General features: G+C 44.6%; 1 protein-coding gene across 5 annotated transcripts in view; it reads right to left on the bottom strand.

Annotated features, from left to right (window-relative positions):
* Positions 1 to 21,926, bottom strand: part of LCORL (ligand dependent nuclear receptor corepressor like) — a 538,841-nt gene extending 516,915 nt beyond the window's left edge. For 3 of the 5 annotated variants that reach the window (XM_069202178.1, XM_069202177.1, XM_069202179.1), the window contains exon 1: positions 21,568 to 21,803. In XM_069202178.1, coding sequence (XP_069058279.1) covers positions 21,568 to 21,685 — 118 coding nt within the window. In that variant the 5' untranslated portion in view covers positions 21,686 to 21,803. Of the gene's footprint in view, positions 1 to 21,567 lie in introns of all 5 variants that reach the window. The other 2 variants (XM_069202195.1, XM_069202185.1) reach the window with 2 other exon arrangements.
* Positions 21,927 to 22,150: the final 224 nt, after the last annotated feature.

Raw genomic sequence — 22,150 nt, 5'->3', positions numbered from 1 at the left:
TCAGGAGGCGTGCTGTGATCCTATATGAAGACCCGAAGCTCCAAAAAGTAGCTTGTGAAAGGTTCAACATTTCTGTGGCACCTGTTTTGTTCATCCTTGCTATCAAACCATAAGACTGTATTCTGCCTACCAAAGCATGAAAGTGACGAACTAAAAACCACAAAGTTGCTCTTGTACTGTTCTTGATTTATTTAAGCCACTAGGAAGTTAGAAGCAAAACACAGGCCATAAAAGTGCTTGAGAATAGTAAGTAGAAGTAATAGACATAAGTTAACAGATAAGCAATCCTCAAATAACATTACCACAATGAGGTCCAAATTCGTTTGGCGAACGCACTCTGGGAAGTTGGGCGGGTGGGGGTATGTTCTGCTGTTTAAATGTAAGAAATCATTCACATCATAATAATGGGATCTGCTGTCTCAGTAATTGGTGCATGAGAACTAGAGTGTTTAAGAACACCTAGTCTCCTACAACATAAACCACTAACAATTAGCCAAGTTACATATAAAAAATAAATGTAATAAGGAAATTGAAGTGGTTTCAACCCTACAGAGAAGTGAATAAGTGACGAGTGTTTAAGAATACAGAAGCTACTGCTGCTGAGTTTGGCTGATCTACACAGAATCAGTTGCAGGAAGGGGTAAATTGAGATCATTCACTATACCAGGCTGCAAAGGTCCAAGTGCACAGCAGTAATAATTAAAGACTGGAAGACAAAACGTCTGACAGAGAGACGACAATACACTTTGGGTGGCTACTGAGAATTTGTGAAGAGTTTACACAAAAGGTTTAACGTAACTTACATGCAATCAAGACTATGGAGAAAACGGCATCTCTCACTATCTGATAAGGCAGATGCTTTCAAAATTACAAATCCAGTATATAGAGATCCCAGAAAACACCTACTACGCAGTCCGATGTACCCAATCCAAGCTACTGGAAGGGGAGTGGTGGAACTTTCAGTGAGACAAGAGGCGAACCACGTACCTCGCTGAATATGATCTATTGGTTAGTTTCAAATTGTTGTAATGGGTGGCCAAACGTGTGGCGATGTTTTTGGGCCTCCCAGCTAGATACTAAACAAAAAGGTACCATCACAAAATGCAGAGCCATAGACTAGACTGGACAGGTTGGTCATAGATTCGAGTCCTACTTACAATATATTGGACAGAGGTGAGACAGTCACAATTGTGGGCAATGCTTAAAACATGGAAAACAGCCACCGCAAGAATATGGTAGAACAAGCAGTGGCAAAGCCAGCAAGTCTTTGTTTAATTTGGCAACGCAATACTTGCCACAAAAAAGCTAGACAAACAATAGAGAGCCAGCAAGAGTATACAGGAAGTGGTATAGCTGCAAGTAGTCCCCTACACAGTTCTGGTTAGGTACTCAAGTGGAGGTGTAAGATTACATCCAAACATCAAACAGCCTTAGGTGACAGGAGAAGTCAACTGTGCTGAGCCAAGACACGAGTGGCCATGCTTCAAGCCAGAAGAACGAGTTACTTACCTTCGGTAACGACTTTTCTGGTGGATACATTAGCTACCTGTGGATTCCTCACCTAATGAATTCTCCCATGGCGCCAGCATTCAACGGAAATCTTATTCCTAGTCTCTGCACGTCGACGTCACTCTAGCCCACGCGACGCCGTCTGACGTCATACAGGCAATAAGAGGTCCTCGACGACGTGCCGACGTCAGTACCAATCATTTTTTACGTGCATGAGAACAACCAGGCAATACAATGAAAGAGCAAGGCAACATCCCATAACATTGTAAAATACACAACATTGCATGAATAGCTGTAAATCTTTTATATATATATAACTCTCTCTTTTAAAAAAAAATATATATACAAATCAAGTATATACACAAAGATATATACATATATAAATATATTATATACAATATCTATTGCACCCTCGAAGACCAAGAGGAGCGCACTCACGGATTACTTGGTAAGACCAGAAAGGCAACGGGGAGGCGGGTGGGACCGTGAGGAATCCACAGGTAGCTAATGTATCCACCAGAAAAGTCGTTACCGAAGGTAAGTAACTCGTTCTTCTGATGGATACAACTACCTGTGGATTCCTCACCTAATGAATAGAGTCCCAAAGCAGTACCACGCCTGGCGGTGGGTGCCTAAATGGTCAAACCAAGAAATCCTGCAGCACAGACCGTGCAAAATGGCCGTCCCTTCTAACCTCAGAATCCAAACAGTAATGTTTTGCAAAAGTGTGAAGGGACGACCAAGTTGCGGCCTTGCAGATGTCGACCACAGGAACACCTCTGGCCAAGGCCGAAGTGGCCGACTTAGCTCTGGTGGAATGAGCTCTAATGCCCTCAGGAGGATCCTTCTTTGCCAAAGAGTAACAGATTTTAATGCAAAGAACAACCCACCTGGATAGTGTTCTCTTGTGGACTGCCTTTCCTCTCCTCTTGCCCACGTATCCAATAAACAGCTGATCCTCCAGCCTGAAATCCTTTGTTCTATCAATAAAGAAGCTCAACGCCCTCTTTGGGTCCAGACGGTGCAGTCTTTCTTCCTCTTTGGAAGGATGAGGCGGAGGATAGAACGTGGACAAAGTAATTGCCTGAGCCAAATGGAAAGGTGAAACAACCTTCGGGAGGAAAGCAGCCTTGGTCCTCAACACCACCTTATCCCCATAAAAAGTTGTATAAGGGGGCTTTACTGATAAGGCCTGCAACTCACTCACTCTCCTTGCTGATGTTATAGCTATCAGGAAGACTGTTTTTAAAAACAAATACCTTAAGGGGCAAGAATGCATAGGTTCAAAAGGGGACCCCATAAGGAAAGTCAGGACCAAGGACAAATCCCATTGCGGCATAACGAATGGTTTTGGAGGATATTTATTTAGAAGACCTTTCAAGAATCTGATAACAATAGGGGATTTAAATAAAGATGGTTGGTCTGGAAGACATATGAAGGCTGACAAGGCCGATAAATAACCCTTAATGGTAGCCACTGCACAACCTTTTTGCGCTAGAGACAGAGCAAAAGACAAAACGTCCGATAGATGAGCATGTAAGGGATCAATCTGCCTCTCTCCACACCACGCAACAAATTTAGACCATCTATTAGCGTAGATAGATTTAGTGGAGTGTCGCCTGGCCGCTAATATAACATCCACCACCTCAGGCGGGAGAGAGAAGGAACTCAGGTTGCCCCGTTCAATCTCCAGGCATGTAGGTGCAGACTCTGGAGGTTGGGGTGTAAAACCTGCCCCTGCGACTGCGAGAGGAGGTCTGCCCTGAAAGGAAGACGGAGCGGAGGGCACATTGAGAGTTGGAGAAGGTCGGAGTACCATACCCTCCTTGGCCAATCCGGAGCAATTAGGATGACTAGAGCCCGGTCCTGGCGAATCTTCCTCAATACTCGAGGAATCAAGGGTATGGGAGGAAACGGGTAAAGCAACTGGCCGCACCAGGTTATTTGAAACGCGTCCCCCAACGCTCCCTGCATCGGATACTGGAGACTGCAGAATAACGGACAATGCGCGTTCTCTCGAGTGGCAAACAGATCTACCCGAGGAAACCCCCACCTCTGGAAGATTAAACGGACTTGATCTGGATGGAGACGCCACTCGTGGTCTGCCGAGAATTGGCGACTGAGACTGTCCGCACGCACGTTTAAGACTCCGGCCAGATGGTTTGCTATCAAGCAAATCTGATCGTCCTTTGCCCAGGACCATAGTCGAAGAGCTTCTCTGCAGAGAAGGTACGACCCCACTCCTCCCTGCTTGTTTATGTATCACATCGTGGTAGTATTGTCCGTTAGGACCTGTACCGACTGACCACGAAGGGAAGGGAGGAAGGCCTTGAGAGCCAGACGTACAGCCCGTAACTCTAACAGATTGATGTGAAACATCTGTTCCTCTGGAGACCAAAGGCCTTTGATCTCCAGATCCCCCAGATGAGCTCCCCACCCTAGAGTGGAAGCATCCGTTATGACTGTGGCCACTGGTGGCGACTGCTCGAACGGCTTTCCTTGTGAAAGATTGTTGCTTGCAATCCACCACTTCAAATCCACAGCAGCATCTCTGGAGATCTTGACAGTACTCTCTAGATCCCCTTTGTGTTGAGACCACTGCCTTCGGAGGCACCACTGAAGAGCCCTCATGTGCCAGCGAGCATGCGTGACCAACAGAATGCAGGAGGCAAACAGACCGAGCAGACGAAGGACCTTGAGGACTGGAACTACCGCTCCATTTCGAAACATTGGAACCAAATCCTGAATATCTTGAATCCGCTGAGGCGGAGGAAAAGCCCGACCCAATGTTGTATCCAGTACTGCCCCTATGAACAGGAGGCGCTGAGAGGGCTCTAGGTGAGATTTGGGCTCGTTCACCGAAAAACCCAGGTCGAACAACAACTGGGTTGTTGACTGCAGATGATGCGACGCAAGCTCCGGGGACTTGGCTTTGATCAACCAGTCGTCCAAGTAAGGGAATACTGCTATCCCCTTCCTTCTGAGTTCTGCCGCAACCACCGACATCACCTTCGTGAAGACTCGAGGTGCTGAAGTAAGACCAAACGGAAGGACCGCAAACTGATAGTGCTGCGATCACACCACAAACCGGAGATACTTCCTGTGTGACTTGAGTATCGGGATATGAAAGTAAGCATCCTGCAAGTCGACAGACACCATCCAGTCTTCCTTGTTCAACGCCAAAAGCACCTGTGCTAGGGTCAGCATCTTGAACTTTTCCTGCTTGAGGAACCAATTCAAGATCCTCAGGTCCAGGATTGGTCTCAAACGACTATCCTTCTTGGGAATCAGGAAATACCTTGAGTAACATCCTCGACCCCTTTCCTGCTCTGGGACCAACTCCACTGCGCCCTTTGAAAGGAGGGCTTGTACCTCCTGTTCTAGCAACAGGAGGTGTTCTTCTGAACAATAAGAAGGGCGGGGCGGGAACTCCCGAAAGGGAAGGGTGTAGCCTTTTCCCACAATACTGAGAACCCAAGTGTCCGTTGTAACAGTCCATTTGCTGAGAAAATGCTGTAATCTTCCCCCTACAGGAGAGGAGTGAGTGGGAAATGGTGGAAGCCTAAGGCTGCTTCCCCTGCTGCACCCCGCCAGAGGATGAGAAAGAGGCAGAGTGCTGCTGAGAGGCTCCTCTTCTATAGGGATGGGAAGAGGCAGGTTGCTGATATCTTCCCCGAAAGGAAGAGGAGGAAGAGCCACGCCCAAATCCACGAAACCTCCTGAAAAATCTGGAAGAGGCCGTGGAAGAAGGAGCTTGGAGCCCTAACGACTTAGCCGTGGCCCCGCTCTCCTTAAAACGTTCCAAGGCCGAATCTGCCTTGGCTCCAAACAGTTTGTCCCCATCAAACGGGAGATCCAACAACGTGGACTGTACATCCGCAGAAAAGCCCGAGTTACGGAGCCAGGCCTGCCTCCTTGCCACCACAGTTGTGCCCATTGCTCTGGCCACCGAGTCGGTCGTATCCAGTCCAGTCTGGATAATCTGGGTCGCAGCAGCCTGGGCATTTGAAACAACATCCAAAAGACCCTGGGGAAGCTCTGTAAATGATGAGGAAATGTCATCCATCAGAGCATGAATATACCTCCCCAGGATACAGGTTGCGTTGGTGGCCTTCAACGCCAGACTGCAGGATGAAAAAATCTTCTTGGACTGCGCATCCAGTTTCTTTGAATCTCTGTCCCCAGGCACCGTCGGGAAAGAACCAGGCGCTGACTTGGATGAACAGGAGGCCTGCACCACCAAGCTCTCCGGCGTAGGGTGCCTAGACAGAAAACCAGGGTCAGTTGGAGCCGTCTGATACCTCCTGGCCACGGCTCTGTGAACTGCTGGGGAAGATGCCGGCCTCTTCCACACCTCTAACACCGGATCCAGCAGAGCGTCATTAAATGGCAAAAGAGGCTCCGCCGCAGCTGAGGCCGGATGTAGCACCTCTGTTAGAAGGTTTTGTTTTGCCTCCACCACCGGCAAAGGCAGGTCCAAAAAACTAGCTGCCTTCCGTACCACTGCGTGAAAGGAAGCAGCCTCCTCCGTATATTCTCCCGGGGACGAAAGATCCCACTCAGGGGAAGTGTCCAGCCCACTGGGCGACTCCAGACCACGCAGCCCATCACCCGAGTCCTCTAGCTCTCCTTCTTCCAGGGCTCGTTGGTACTCCTGCTCCTCTAATACACGGAGAGCACGTCTCCTCGAATGAAGCCGTTGCTCAATACGCGGAGTCGACAATGCCTCCACCGAAGTCGAAGATCGGCGCCGATCTTCAGAAGCCACCGACGCCGTGTCCGGCACCACAGGTAACTTCGGCGCCGACGAAAGAGCAGTCGAAGCAGATGGCCTCACCGGAGTCACAGGCCGAAATCCCGACGTCGACGGGATGGAAATCTCCGGGGCCAATCCCTCTGAAGCCACCGGAGCGGCCACCGGCGCCGGCACCGAGCCCACGTTCCCAAAAGGGAGAAAGGGCATAAAGGGTGCCGGCGGAAGAGGCACAGGATCACCTAATGAAAAGGCCAAAGGCCCAGCCGGAGCACCCCCTGGAGCCATCTGTTGGAAGATGGCATACATCGCATTCAAGAATGCGGAACTATCGGCTCCAGGGGTGGGGAAAGCCGGATACTGGGGTGCCTGTCTCGGAGGCGACCCCGACGCCGGCCTCGACGTCTGTGACGCCGGAGATAACACCTGAGGCTCCAATACCTCAATCACCGACGCCTGTCCAGGTGAAGTCGGAGACGCCGGAGAGGGCAACGGCGTCGAAGGATGCGGCGTAACCGTGGGACTGATCTCCCATGTCCTTCGGCGCCGATCCGAAGACCTGGAACGAGTCTCCTTGCTTGAATGACGCCGTGATTCTCTACGGCGCCGGGAGTCTCGATGACGCCGATGTCTTGGCGAAGAAGACTTCTTGTGATGCTTCTCTTTTTTCGATTTCGCCAAAAACAGCTTCGCCTCACGTTCCTTGAGGGCCTTTGGATTCATGTGCTGGCATGAATCACAAGTCGAGACGTCGTGGTCGGAGCTCAGACACCAAAGGCAGTCGGAATGAGGATCCGTCACTGACATCTTGCCTCCACACTCACGACAAGGCTTGAATCCAGACTTTCTCTGCGACATTATTACCACAGCGAAAGACTACGCAGCAAAAATACACTGTAAGCACAAAAGTAACAGTTGCTCCCTCGAAGATAACCGTTTCGAATGCACGGAAAAAAGGGAACTGACGTCGGCACGTCGTCGAGGACCTCTTATTGCCTGTATGACGTCAGACGGCGTCGCGTGGGCTAGAGTGACGTCCTCGTCGACGTGCAGAGACTAGGAAGAAGATTTCCGTCGAATGCTGGCGCCATGGGAGAATTCATTAGGTGAGGAATCCACAGGTAGTTGTATCCATCAGAAGCTGAAAGATGCACGTCTATCAACACACTACATATGCTATCAAACCACAGAACTAAGTCTTTACAAAAGAATCCTTGCCAGGGAAGGTAGAAGTGCTATAAGAATGTGAAACTAGGGGGTTTCCCATGGCGGGACCCTATTGCCATAGTATATATCGGGGGTGGGTGGGAATTACGCCGTTAAGGAAAATAAGGGAGAAAACAAATAGTTGTCAAGAAAGCAACAGTTAATAACAGACACTCTATATGTGCTCTTGCTTCAAATACAACTGAAAGGGAGCAGAGGACATCTACTCAATGCCAATCACAAAGAAAGAAGAGTGCTGGAAGAAATACTGACAAGGGATGCCACATTCATTTGCATCTTGAAAATGTTAGATAACACTTTTCTGAGGGACCTGAGAAATAATGTGGGACTCATTAGTAGACATGGACTGAAAAGTAGGCTTGGGGCACCCCAGAGCTGTGGCAATAAAAGCCAGGCTAAGTCTTAGCAAAGGCATTCTATTCCTGCACCACAAACAAACCTGTGGATGTCTCAACAACCATTACGAAACCCACCAAACCACACCTATACACAATTCTACTACAACACTATGGCACCTTCATTCTCACACAAAGCACAACTCTACCCTATACCACTAACACATCTACTCATCACCAACAGAAAGCCACATTATACATAACTTTAACATATCCAGACACTCCCTGTTTATCTGTTCATTAAAAAAAAAAAAACACAAGCTCTATCCTCTACTTGCTCCTAGCAGACCGCTTTTTATGATGACGAAGCCTATACTCAGGCTTACATCACACCATTCACCAACACCCTCCTCGTCTTTTTACAAATTACACATAACTATACACTCCTCTCCACCACACCATGGGCCAGATGTATCAAAGGGTTTTACCCATTCGGTCTCTATGGGAAAATGTGTTTGTACATATGACCCTAAGTTCTTAGTGATCAAATCTAACACACTGATGTCCATCCACTCTTACATACCATATACACTCTTTGCCAAAACACAGCACCACCCCCTGTACTATTCAAATACCACTCACCAGCAGTAACTCGAATACAACTCCTTCACAGAAAACCACTACATCAATATCTCCTCACTACTCCACAAAAACAACAGACGCCAGCACATCAATATCACACATACTTTCAATTACACCCACCCTCATGACTACAAATACAAAATCTGAACCAACTTCACTCTTTACCAACATCTACCACAAACACCCCAAAACAGCAATATTCGTTCATCCGCCTCTCATCCACTGCACAATTCTGAGCCTTAAAATTTGACCCACATGCTTCACCACCACAACTCATACTATTTCACCCTAAACAGACACAAACAAAATAAACATGCCACCCTTCACAATTTTGCATTCCCATGTCTATTACACAACAAGGCTACTCTACAAAAAGAGCACAACTCACCATGTCAGTCTCAACCACCAACATACACAGGCCCCAATAAAATGCCTTCTAAGCCTGCTGGATGAGGAACATAATGTAGAAACGCAACACTATTGTCACCCTCATACAGTTAATATCAGCACTAATGACACCTGCTGCAAGTTAACAAAAATACTGATCACTCGTCTACAAAACAAAATCACACCACCACCAAAACACAATCTCCAAACTGCCTACTAATAAATGCTCAATCATGCTCTAAAAATATGTACCACATCTATGACATACTTACTGACACACAACTTGACTTACTCAAGTAACTAAATAATGGTTGGGAGATAAAATGGCCCCAGTGTTGCGTGAAGCTGTTCCTCCAGGCTAGCAAACCATCACACAAAGCCATAAAGGCAAAAGAGGAGGTGGACTACATGTTATATTCAAAGAAGCAAATCAATCTCAGCAAAACAGAGGACATCTCCATACAAGATTGAGAGGCCCTTGTCACCAAATGCAACCCTACACCATCGTCCTCTGGTATCTTCCTCTTCCGACCACCACCTAGCAATTCAACATTCCCACACACATTTCTAGACAGTTTCAAACCTTATAACACTATACTCCAACCTATGCATTCTTGGGAATTCCAACATTTGGTTTGACAAACTCCATATAAGCCCCATCCAAAAGCGGCCATCACTGGCCTAGTCACACTGAACCTATACAAGATTGTACACATTCCTAGATTTAATTTTTGCAAACCGAGAACTAGTTAATGTTCAAAGCATCACACCAGTCATAGTCAGACCACCATTTTGGTAACTTTCCAACATAAAACACCACAAATAAACACACCAGACACCACCTTACGTCCATACACCTATCAACAATGGAACAAACTTAATTTTGAATACTTAGAAACAACTAACAGCCAACACAGATCTAAACAAATTATGTTCAAAAACTCTGAATGGCTACAGGAAGCTTTCAATATCCTAATACCACTATAAAAAAAAATATTAAAAAAAAAAAAAAAAAAAAAAAAAAACACAAAAGAAAAACAAGCACCTTGGAGAAATACAGAACTAAAAAAAAAAAAAAAAAAAAAAAAAAAAAAAAAAAAAAAAAAATCAGAAGGCTGCAACGAACCTGACTCCAAACAAACAACCTTCACCTACACAAACTTAACAAAATATGCAAAGCAAAAAAGTACTACTCAGACAGAATTTAAAATGCTATATCTGCAAAGAATTTTATAAAATATTCAATGCTTTTTGAAAACCTAAATGAATGGAAGGAATCCATACCATTACTCAAGAATTCACAGACAAACTAGCAAATCATTTCACAACCAAGGCAGACACAATTGACTCCTATTTAAAACAAAGGAAACAACCAACAACCTGTTTCCAAAACTCTCCTCCAAGAATAGGCCAACATTAGCCTCTGCATTCCTTCAAATAAATATCACAAAGTGAATATATACGGATCTGGTCAAAGCAAGCAGACCTTCCGGCTGCCCTTCTGACCCTTGTCCACCACACATCTTCAAGATTATCTCCCCCTGCTGCCACACCAATAATTCTTTAAAGCACAGGAATCTTTCCTGAAGACGTTAAAATGGCATACATACACCCATTATTAAAGAAAACACACCTGGACCTGTATAACCCAAACATATATAGAACAATTTCAAATGGACCTTTCCTGTCCATCTTTGTTCAGTTAGCGGTCTAGTTGCCCACTCTTCTTGCTCTCGTTCCCATATAAAGGTCGCAATGCTTTGGATGTGCAGCGGATATCCTTGATCACATTCTGCAAGTGATCGCAGATGACTAGCACTTCAAAAGCTTTTTTTTAACTAATTATTCTATTGTACCACATTGCTTTTAACTCGACCTACACTGTCACTTTACTATTTAACGTTTTTTAATCTACCTTAGCTATTTTTCTCTACCCCCCCCCTTTGAGCCCGTGTTTAGTGGTCTTGGGTGTGCACTTGGATGGTGCCTTGAGCCTCACTCGCGGAGCCGAGAGCGGCAATTTTATTACCTCCGCTGGGCACATTTTTAGCAGTCATCTTTGTTCAGTTAGCGGTCTAGTTACCTACCCTTCTTGCTCTCGTTCCTGTATAAAGGCCACGATGCAGCGGAAGCGCTGCGGTAGCGCAGCGGGTGCGCCAAAAGCACACCTAAGGTAAGCCCTTCTGCGCTTGGCCAGGCCCAGGGGCCACAACCCATGGTCCTACCAGGAGGAGAATGGCCATGTACTCTTCTGAATTTCTTCATTCTTTTAGGCTGGTCCCTTTGGAAGAATGTCTTTGTAGTTTAGATCCCCTTAATATTAAGTGGCCTTGTGCCACCTGCCATTGGTACCCTCACCTGGAATCAGTGATAGGGCCACTACCCCAGGACCACCCTAGTAGTGATCTTTTGGCCAATTATCATTCTTTGCAGCTCATAAACTGGATATACATTTGCTCGTAAGTGATCTTGCACCCACTGCCATGTTTCTTACAGAGACCTGGCTACACTAGAGTGTCATCCCCTGATGTGGCACTGGCACTACCCGAAGGCTACATGATAACTGGGTTGGATAGGGAGTCCTCAAGAGGCGGGGGTATTGCTATTATTTACAGGGAGTCAATAAAGCTTTCCTCACGCCCCCTTCAGCTACCTGGCTGTGAAAGTACGTATTTCTCCATGTCTCTAAACCCCCAGTTTACATTCTTTGGAGTCCTGGTTTATCGGCCACTCGGTCCCCCAGAAATTTTTCTACATTCATTCCCGGAGCAGGTCACTGAACTAATATGTAAAAAGCCCAACTTTACTTTTCTTGGTGACTTCAAAATTCATACAGAGGACCTAGAAAGCTTTTCCGCCAACACTTTCCTTACTGATATGGCTGTGTTAGAATTGGACCAACTACTTAGGGGCCCCACTCATGCCAAAGGCCACACTATTGATCTAGTTTTTAGCAATTTAGCCGGTTTAACCTCCATTCCACCTCTCCCTTTGTCGTGGTCTGACCACTTCTTAGTCACGCTCAACCTCGCCACGTCTACTATAGGTAGTCCGTCTCAGATCGTAACTCAACCCTATCGGCACTGGCACAAGCTTAAAGCTAGTGAATGGATCAACACCCCTGAAAGACTGAAACCTTCCTCTTTGGAGAATAAGGCTTACCTGCTAGTAATTCAATGGATCACTGATAGACTCGACACTCTACTCCCCTTCTCGACCAAAATGGGGCGAGGTCGTGAAAAAGGCACCCCTTGGTTTACACTTCATCCCCAGCGTCTTAAAAAGGGAATGTAGACGTCTAGAAAGGAGATGGAGAAAGTCCTATCATATTTAATTAAAACAGGATTAGAGGAAAGCTATCAGGGTCTTTCATGCCGAAATTAAATCGGCCAAATCTACTTACTATGCAACTAGGATTGACCAGTCATCTAACTCCCCCAAGGAGATCTTTCACCTACTTAAAGAAATTGTACAACCACAATCACAGTGAGCTTATGGATGCTTCTCAAGAACATAGCAATGAACTGGCATTCTTCTTTCAGCAAAAAGATCTCAGATATCTACTTTGCTTTTCCAGCAACTGCCCATCAGTCCCCTGAAGTTTTAGGTCAGCCTACCTTATGTTCCACTGTCTTTTTGCAATTTTCCCCTCTTACCGTGGACTTGGTCTCTAAATTACATTCCACTCTTAAGTCGGGCTCGCTGCTTGACAATCCAACATGTTCTGGCCTTAGGTGCCTCTGTCATAGCTCCAGTTCTTACTGATCTTCTGAATGTATCACTCTAGTGGCATGGTACCATCTCAATGGAAACATGTCAGTTAAACCTCTTCTGAAAAAAAATCTAACCTTGATGCTGCTCTGCTCAACAACTATAGGCCCATCTCTTTGCTGTCAGTCTTCTCGAAAATAATTGAAAAGCATGTCAATGCCCAACTTTTGCGCTTCCTTCAGGATAAGGACATCTTCCGCCCTACTCAGATGGGTTTTAGACTACTCCACACCACAGAATCAGCTATGATTGCAGTTACAGAAGAAGCACCTTGATCAGGGGATTGCGATGGCGATTATACTTCTTGACCTTAGTGCTGCCTTTGACACAGTCGATCACAGTATATTATTTCAGAGAATGAGGGAGATCTGAATCGCCGGGAGTGCACTGGGATGGATCTCCTCTTTTTAGGAGGGGGAGATCATTCCAGGTCCTTGACCGATTGTTCTCCTCCAGCTTTGTCAAGAGCAGCTGCAGAGTACCTTGGGATTCGTCTCTTAGCCCTACTTTGTTTAACATTTATATGTCCCCCTTGGCAGAAATAGTTAAGCAGTATGGTCTTTCAGTGGTGTCTTATGCCAACGACAACTGGTCTTGAGTTATCGACCAACCCCAGTACCAAGTGTGAGTCACTTGGTCCCTGTTTGCAGGCAGCGTCAGGATAGATGTCGGAATGTCAGCATAAGCTTAAGCTTAATGAAGACAAGACGGAGGTAATGATATTAGGACATAGTCCACCTCGAGGTCCTAAATCCTCTATTCTAGATTCCCTGATGGATCTGCCCTCTCCGAAGGAACATATCAAGAGCCTGGGGGTTTGGCTTGACCCCCGACTCACCCTGAACTATCAGGCCCAGAAGATTTAATCTACCTGTTTTGGTCTATTGAGGCTCCTGAGGAAAATCTTCAAAATTTTGCCTTTCGTTGCAGAGAGACTGATCATTCAGGCCCTTATTTCTCGGCTGGACTATGGCAACACCTTGCTTTTGGGGTCCCCTAAATATGTGATAAAAAGCTGCAGGTGGTGCAGAATGCTTCTGCCCATCTCCTTCAGGATATACCGAGACATGAATCAGCCAAATTGGCCACCGCCTCCCTACGTTGGCCGCCAGTGGAACAGCACATAAAGTTTAAAACTTTGTGCTGTGTCCACAGGTCACTATACAATTGGGGTTCTCCTCGCTTAAGGACTCTGGCCTCCTTCCATAAGCCCGTTAGGTCTTCGTCAGCAGCCTTAGCCTCCATCCCCCCAGTTTTAAATTTAAAAAAGAAAAAAAAGAATTTTTGTAGAAGGTCTATGGCCTATCTTGGAGTTCAGCTGTGGAATTATCTCCATCGTACCAGTCATGAACTTACTTTCCGGCGATCACTAAAAACCTGGCCATTCAGAACACAACCCTCAGACTCCGGCTTTGATGTCTGCAGTTAGAGCTGGGAGGCCTTTTGGAAGCAATGCGCTCTACAAGAACCGAGAACATAACAAAACATAAATGTCATCCATACTCCTCCTTTGACGTCCAAACCCTACTTCACAAAAGCAGGTGTCCCTCAAAGCTCAATTAACTCACATATGCTTTTCAACATCTACATGATGTCATCACCGGAAATGATCAATAAATTCTACAACTATGCAGATGACACACAAATACTCCTTAAACTGGAATGCACCAAAGACACTGGAAACTCACAAATCTTCAGTTGCCTCAAAGTCATTGATCAGCAGATAACATGGAGCCATCTCAAACTGAATGTTTTCAAAACAGAAATATTCACATGTGGCAATTGGAAATATTTTAACCCACTCTGCGCTTGGCCTGACGATCTGGGACCACCTCCTAAAGTATCTTAGGAAGTTAGAAACCTTAGTATTACCATGGATTCCAAGTTATCAATGAATACTCAAGTGAACAAATTAGCAAGATCAAGCTTCATCACCATCTCTGCAACACATCTTCCAACACCTTGGATTGCCACACAAGGTGCAGGCTGCTATCGCTCTTGTAGTATCTAAAATGGATTACGCCAATGGCCTCTACCAAAGATCATCTTTAGGTACGATGAAAAAACAACAACAACACATTCACAAATCAGCTGCCAGACTACTTCTACATGTAAAGCCACAAGCCCACATCTACCCTTTCTAGAGGGCCCTACATTTGTTACAGATTTGACAGATTATCCACCTTCAAGCTGCTTTGTATCACCCACAAAGCAATACATGGAAAAGCACCACTTTCCATCAGGAATAAAATCACCAAATACATTCAACAAAGAAACCTCGGCTTCAAGATTGGCACTCCCCCTAAAAACACCAACATACAAGAAAAAGAGTCGTTTGGACATCTGTCTCTGATCAACCAGCCAACCATGAAATTATTGACCCCCAAATATAAGATCCACAGATAACCATCTTATCTTCAGAAGACTAGAGAGTTAGCTCTTTCCTACATAAACCACCATGCTCAAACAGCAATAGGCTGCATATCCCTGTGCATATAAACATTTACAATTTGATTATATGCATCTCAACAGGTGTAGTTCTTTGCAGAAATATGTATAAAAATTATTTTATCTTAAAATATATACATACTCTTTAGGCCTGTTTAACAAACTACGTTTGACACATTCTTTGGTCATTACATGGTGTTTGAGTTGTTTGATTAGATGCTTATGTGTCTGTTTTTATTTTATCACAATAGGTAAACATTATCTTAACTATTTATCAACAAGCATTTCACTATTGAAATAGTGAGTTAAGAATGTTATAAGAAGTACACAAATAAATTAACTTCAAATCCCGCAACTCGAGAGTCTGTGTTTATGTGATACAGCATTAAATATCAATATATTATATTCCTTACACATATTCCGTTACTATAATCATGCATCTATATATTTACTACTTTAGTCCTACTGTAGAAGAGGGGAGAGAAAAAAAAAATAATAATAATAATAATAATTCTCAAAAGCTTTACTGTATACCCATCATCCTATATCTCTATCAACCTATCCACTATATCCACTCTGATTCATTCTAAACCCATTCTCCTACTAGGATATAAAACATAACCCTCCCTAGACTCTTCCCTCCTCTACCCCTCCTAGCTCACCCCAAACCTCGGTTTACTACTATGATATCCCAAAAAAAATTACTAAATTCTCCATCATTTACTTCTCCTTTATTCATCCCAAACCTCAGCTTATTACTACGATCTCCCAATTAACACTTCAGGATTCTTCCCTGCTCTATCCTATCCCTCCATTATTCTATTCAATACAACACTCAGATGTACTCCGCTCAAAATAACTCATACCTACCTATGCCAATACTGTACTCATATTTCCCTATACTAATCCAGCACTAAGCCTTTTGGGTTCTGAAGTAGCGTGCTACTCGCAGAAAAGCACTTTGACGCCTTTTCAGGAGTAGTAAGTGCTACATAAATACAATTATGCAGCCTAAGGGCATGATTTAGAACTTGGTGGACGGGTTACTCTGTCACGCCGGTAACATATCTTATACGCAAAATGTAAATCCCATTTTATCCTATGGGTTTTAAATTCCGTTGGGACTGAGTAGACTGTCCGCCGAGTTTTAATCAGACCCTAAGATCCTACATAGGATACACTATAACAAGCATGTTACGCAGAAAAAAAAAAAAAGAAGGGCAGGCAATCAACAGTTGCTGCATGAGGAAATCACCTTCATACACACCTTATGGAGTTGCAGAATTATTCACAGTCTGAACAGAGGTTATGAAAACACTATTGGCAAAAATGGCAGTTGTGATGCCACCAACACTGCACGTGGGCATCTCATGGATGCAGACAACCAAATAAAAATACCTCTCTGCTCCCTTGATTTAATGGTTGTCAAAAGGTATTCAGCACGCTAACGGGGTTGACTGTCCACCCTTCCCCCCCAAAAAATTGATACATGTGCACAGATCAGTGCAATGGAGGCTGCCCTCCAGAAGATCTAAGGCCTATGGGTGAAACACTTTGCTTTGAAGTGAGGGGGTGACGCATTCTGTTGTCTGTTGGCACACTAATGTAGGTGATGCTGAGAAGGGGCATGCACCAGAGGAAAAATGGGTTCAGCCAATGCATCCTGCTAACCAGTCCCTTCCGCCCCGATCCACAGCTGATGAAGATGCAAGTTTACAATGAAAATTATGAGGAACTTTGTAAAGAATTTATTTGAAGGATATCTGCATGGTTGGTATATGCAAGAGTGATTTTCGCCCCCTCTCCAAAGAGGGGGAAGAAGAAGAAGAAGAAGAAGAAGAAGAAGAAGAAGAAGAAGAAGAAGAAGAAGAACCACTAGAGATTCATACAAGTAGGAATCCAACAGGAACAGGCCATGATAAACTTTCAAAAGCAGCACAACACACCCATCCTAAACTCTGGGCTTCTAGTATTTACCAAAGCATTCACTGCCAATTCCAGGTAACGGCTTAACCCTGGATGTGGAAACAACCAAACTTGTGTGGGAAAGGTTATGAATAAACAGCATGGCAGCACCAGTTTTTCGAAAAAGATCTCTGCAAACGTATTGGGCGTTTGTCCGCCAGATGAGCCTTAAAAGCTATGGGTGAATGGAAACGTCTCACTTTTCCTTTTTGCTGTCTCTATGGACAGTTTCCCTCAACTTGATTTATTGTAGGTGAGCCAGGAGAAACGTATGGAAAGAACGAGAGATAGGCACAAGTATTTAAAAACAAATCAACCCAAACTGACAGACTAATCAATCAGGGTGTTAGACAATATGGTGATCTGCAACAAGACTAGATTTGAACTACAGCGCAGCATGAAAGGAATATAGCCATAATAGAGACAGATTACTGTTAATCAACTAAAATGCAGAATCTAATCTTCAGGAAAACCAAGAAAGAGTTTTAACACACGGGTGGTCAGTGGGTCCAGGAACTCACAATTTACTGATTCTTTGAGATGAATGCCCATCAATCTTGGTGCCCATTACAAAGAAACAAAAACACAGCGGCAGCAGGAATGCTGGCAACGTGGCTTGTCACTTTTAAGGTAAGTACGGAAAATATTTACTACAGGCAGTTAAATAAAAATTACATAAAATTTGAAACAAAACTACACATAGCTTCTAAATGGTACAGTTGTATAGTTCCCACCAGGGGGACAAAATGTATACACATTAAGACAAGCGCCTAGGCCTGCATCTTATGGTATTAGTCTTGAACTTGACAAACTATATTTGTAGTGACTCACTTAACTGCCATGCTACTGTTCTAGTGAGATGTCAAAAAATCGTCACAGTATACACTTTCAGAACATATTCAAGAAACAGCACGCCCTCATTCCCATGTGCAGCATTTTGATGTAGTGCAGTGGCATTATCCACTAGTTGTTGGTTTCATATATTTCCACGTTCTTTAAAAAAAGGAAAAAAAAGAAAAAATCCGAGCTGCAATCAGAGGTACTTGTGGATATCTGACTTAACTGCACTGGGTGAGGCAAGGAATTGCTTAGCATACATAGCAGAATGCAAAAGGCAAAGAAGGGGCTTTTTTCCAAACATATGGAAGCCCTTAATAGAAGAACCAGTAGAAAGAAGCAAGTATCTCGTTTATTTGGTCGTTACTGGGATGTGTCAAGACATCAAGAGCGATGATGTATGTATGTTAGTCTGAAATGAGGACTGGTATCCTTCTTTATACATACTGGAAGTAAACGGTAGAGTTAGATGTGTACTCTATTACATCACTAATATGAAATAAAATGCGTGAGAAAAGTTTAATAATACATTCTGTAATAAATCAGAATCATATTGGTGGCAACTTGATGACCAGCAGCTGCCTGCAAATCGTAAATGTTAAGTTTTAGTAAGTTACAGGTGAAGAGTTAAGTTGTTAAGGAACTCTTTCTGGGATGCTTCGATATTTTCAAATGTAAACAACCTTTCAGAATGGGAGATTCGGTACAAGTGCCAATTGGAATAAATTGGCAAATGTGGCGTCTGTATGTATATCACAATACTGGGAACACAAAGGGAGGTTTGTATTGTGATAACATAAAATCAAATAGCGTTTATTGCCCGCGTCATTGTTTTCGTACAAGGTTGATGATTATATGGGGCTAGAATCACTTGTGTGCAGCAGAGCTGACAGTATGTACGAAAAGGCACAATGTTTACCATTTAACTATGAAGTAATTTTACTAGCAGTTCTTTTTTGTTGTTATGCAAGTTTATTAAAGTTTTGTCTGAAAAAAGAACGACTTAAAAATAAAATTGATTAACAAGATTATATGAACATATTTAAGTTATGGGGAAGAAAATATAAGTTAAGTGCAATGAATTGTGACTATCAGAAAAAATATTTAAAACTAATAAAAATCTGGCCTGTCTGAACCTTCAACCAGTAGAAATCCAGTCTTTCAGGTATATCAATCGAATGCTCGTTGGATAAAAGAGAGAAATACAAAAACAAATAACCGTCACAAATGTAGATTGCTGTACACGTTCAAGGATACCAGAAGAGCAAATAAATCTTTCTTCATACTGCAACAGAAGTCTCTGCATGGCTTGGGCCGTGCTAGTACAATACGCAGAAAACTATACAAGGTTTATAAAGAACACCAGCTGTAAAAGCCATGAAACCTTTAACACCGATCATGTATTTTTTTTCAAGGAAATGTATTTACTTTTATATGATTAAGAGTACTGCATGGAAAAGGTCTGCTAAATTGCAATTTAAGCAGCAGTTGAAAACACGTACAATGTATCAAGATTACCTGGAAATGCTTCTGAAACATCAGCGTGTCGGAATTCTAGTTTGAATAATGTGGAATCAAATAATTTGGACAGATTAGGTGCTCTCAATGACGCAGCTCATCCTATTCCGTCGCAAAGTTACCCTGAGCTGGTTCCAACAAACACCAAGGTACAGTTGTGACACAAAGAGAGACTTACATATAGAACATTTACGACATTACTCTGAAACCCGTGAAATAGATTTCTATACATACAAAATGTCAACTACAAACGCACATCTATTAGCGGTGCGAATACCAAGTTCTCTAGCACATGCCAAAAAAACTACAGACGCAAACACACTAGTGCTCTTTTCCATTAGAAGCTTGGAGAACCGCTGACGAACACCAAACATATGTAATAGAGATTGCTACTCTGTGGCTCTACATTACAAAGAGTAGGAAGGCCATCACTGCGAAAAATAATGCATTTTGATGATAACATTTTTACATAATCGATTTACAGAATCGAGGGAAATCAGGGGAATCCTGGCTGGCAGGATACCCTCCCAGGTCAGTTCTGCGCTATACAAATAACATGCCACTAAACTATAGTCTTGGGCGATGCAAAGGGCTCTTAGCCTGACAGCAAAAAATAGTACACATTTTAAAATCTCTAGAAGCTCCATGCTTACAAGTCTCTAACTTCGTTTTAAAATAAAAACAGTGACATACCTAGAGTAGACAATTTCTCTTTGTTCTTAGCAGAGGTCTGCTGAAATCCCAAAATATTGTTTTTCACATGGCTGTACTGTCAACTTGCCAGAATACACGGCGAACCCATTCGTGCAGATTGCTGTGTAACAGAAACAGTCTCGTACTGATTAAATTAAAGCCAACGACATGAACAATTGCTTTTAGAGAAAATTTCTCCACCACATCCCGGCCAGATTTTTTGGCGAGGAGGTGGCTATTCAAGGACTTGAGACTGCGACAACACCGTGGCAATGGCTGTGACCATAATGGTATTGGCAACAGGGTGCAGTTCTCGGTCCGCTTTCACGTAAAATGATGAACATGCACGGCTGTAGATCACCACCAGTTGGGGGAGGGAAAATGAGATCAGGTGCATGCAGCAAAATAAACGAAGGGCGGAGGGATTTTGCGAACGGTTTGAATGGTAAACTGAAAAAAAAACACAATGGAGATTGTGGATCAGATGAAAGAAAAAACAGGCTTCACACGGCCAGAGAACAGCGCACACTCCGCCTACTGCCGTCAGTGAGCTGCTGCTGCTTCCTAGAAAGCAGTAGAGGGCGGGGGAGCGCTCAGTGCTAAGTTTGAAGGATCGGAGCCCGGGTTCAAAGGCGGGAGAGGGGTGTGTTTGCTTCCGTGCCCTCCCTTTCTATCATCACTGGGCAGTATGCAACCGATTACTGAAAGAAGGGGATGAAGGACGCAAAAACAGAAAGCAGCTTTTTATTAGAGTGCGTGTAGAACATAAGATTAACGGAGGTCTCGTGTGCCGAATCAGACAAAAATAAACAAATCTGAGCGTGTCACTTGGAGGGGAGGGATGGGGGAGCTTATCTTATACACATGAACGATTTAAGGGTTCCAGAAGCCATGTTCCTAGAGAGCGACGGCGATCGCGCTGATCACAGTGCAAAGTTTCAACAGACTAAAGCTTGGGGAGTACATGCCCTGACAACCCCCGCTACGTAAGGGGAAGCCCCTGTCACTTTGACAGCCGTACCTCCACTCTTCAGTCCCTTGAGGCAAGACTTTCATGGTAAAATAAAGTTCACGCTGCCCAACCGTCAAAGGCCGCGAGCCGGATGCAGGTAGGCCTTTTTCAGTTTAATACTCCCATGTCCTTATCCACTCTACCACCCCTCTTCCGGGTACGGGGCATGTAAACAACGGCAGCCTCCCAACCTCTTGACAGGCGGACACAGAGGGGCAAAGAAGCCGGCGCGGAAATGCCTTACGCGGTCGAGTTAGGTTATTCCAAAGCTGTCATTTTCACCTGGTAAGGATGTAATTAGGTCGGAGTGGGTCAGCGGGCAACGGCTTAACCCAACTCCCCCACCCCCAACTCCCGTTGGTCACCTCTTGCTTTGGCACCTTACATGCTCACTTCCGTGGAAAGCAAAGCTGCCTCGCGTTCCTCACGACTAAATTGCGCAGGCCGCTGTAGCCGGCTCTCTCTCTTACCTACACAGTGGATAAGTCTGTGACGCCAGGAGTCGAGCTCCCGCCGGAACCCCTTCCTCTCCGCCGAGCACCGAGGGCTCCGGCACTGGGCAGCCATTCTGCCTCTTCCCTTTTCCATCTGCGTGTGACGTCACTAGCCCTCATTTACATACGGCAGCGGGAGGAGCACCTCTGGTGATTGACACCTGTCATGCGTGGTGACATCACGGGCAAGGGCCTACATCAGCCACCCTCCTCCGGTCTTCAAGAGCAGCTGACCATTGACAGCATCTAAATAAAATGCTAGGCTACATGGGCGGGCTCTCATGCGGCTTTGGAGGCGGCCATGTTGTGGAGTAGGTAAACCATCCTCGTCCAATGGAAGTAGTGAACGGAGGCTCAGACTTCGCCCTTTTCGTTAAGCCCCGCCCTTGCGACCGTTAGGCACAGTAAACATACACTTAACGTGGCCGTCAACTTGACAGCATGAAAGCGTCAGAAATTGAAATGTCGCGGTCTAGTTTTTAAGGTGTGATTTCTTTACCCGCTTCATTGTTGCACTGTTATGATACCGCCCTCCTCCGTTTCGGTTTTAGCACGATGT

The sequence above is a fragment of the Pleurodeles waltl genome, chromosome 1_2, assembly GCF_031143425.1.
Source record: "Pleurodeles waltl isolate 20211129_DDA chromosome 1_2, aPleWal1.hap1.20221129, whole genome shotgun sequence".
NCBI classification, from domain to species: domain Eukaryota; kingdom Metazoa; phylum Chordata; class Amphibia; order Caudata; family Salamandridae; genus Pleurodeles; species Pleurodeles waltl.
The sequence above is the reverse complement of the archived record's forward strand: the minus strand, read 5'-3'. Positions and strand labels throughout refer to the sequence as shown.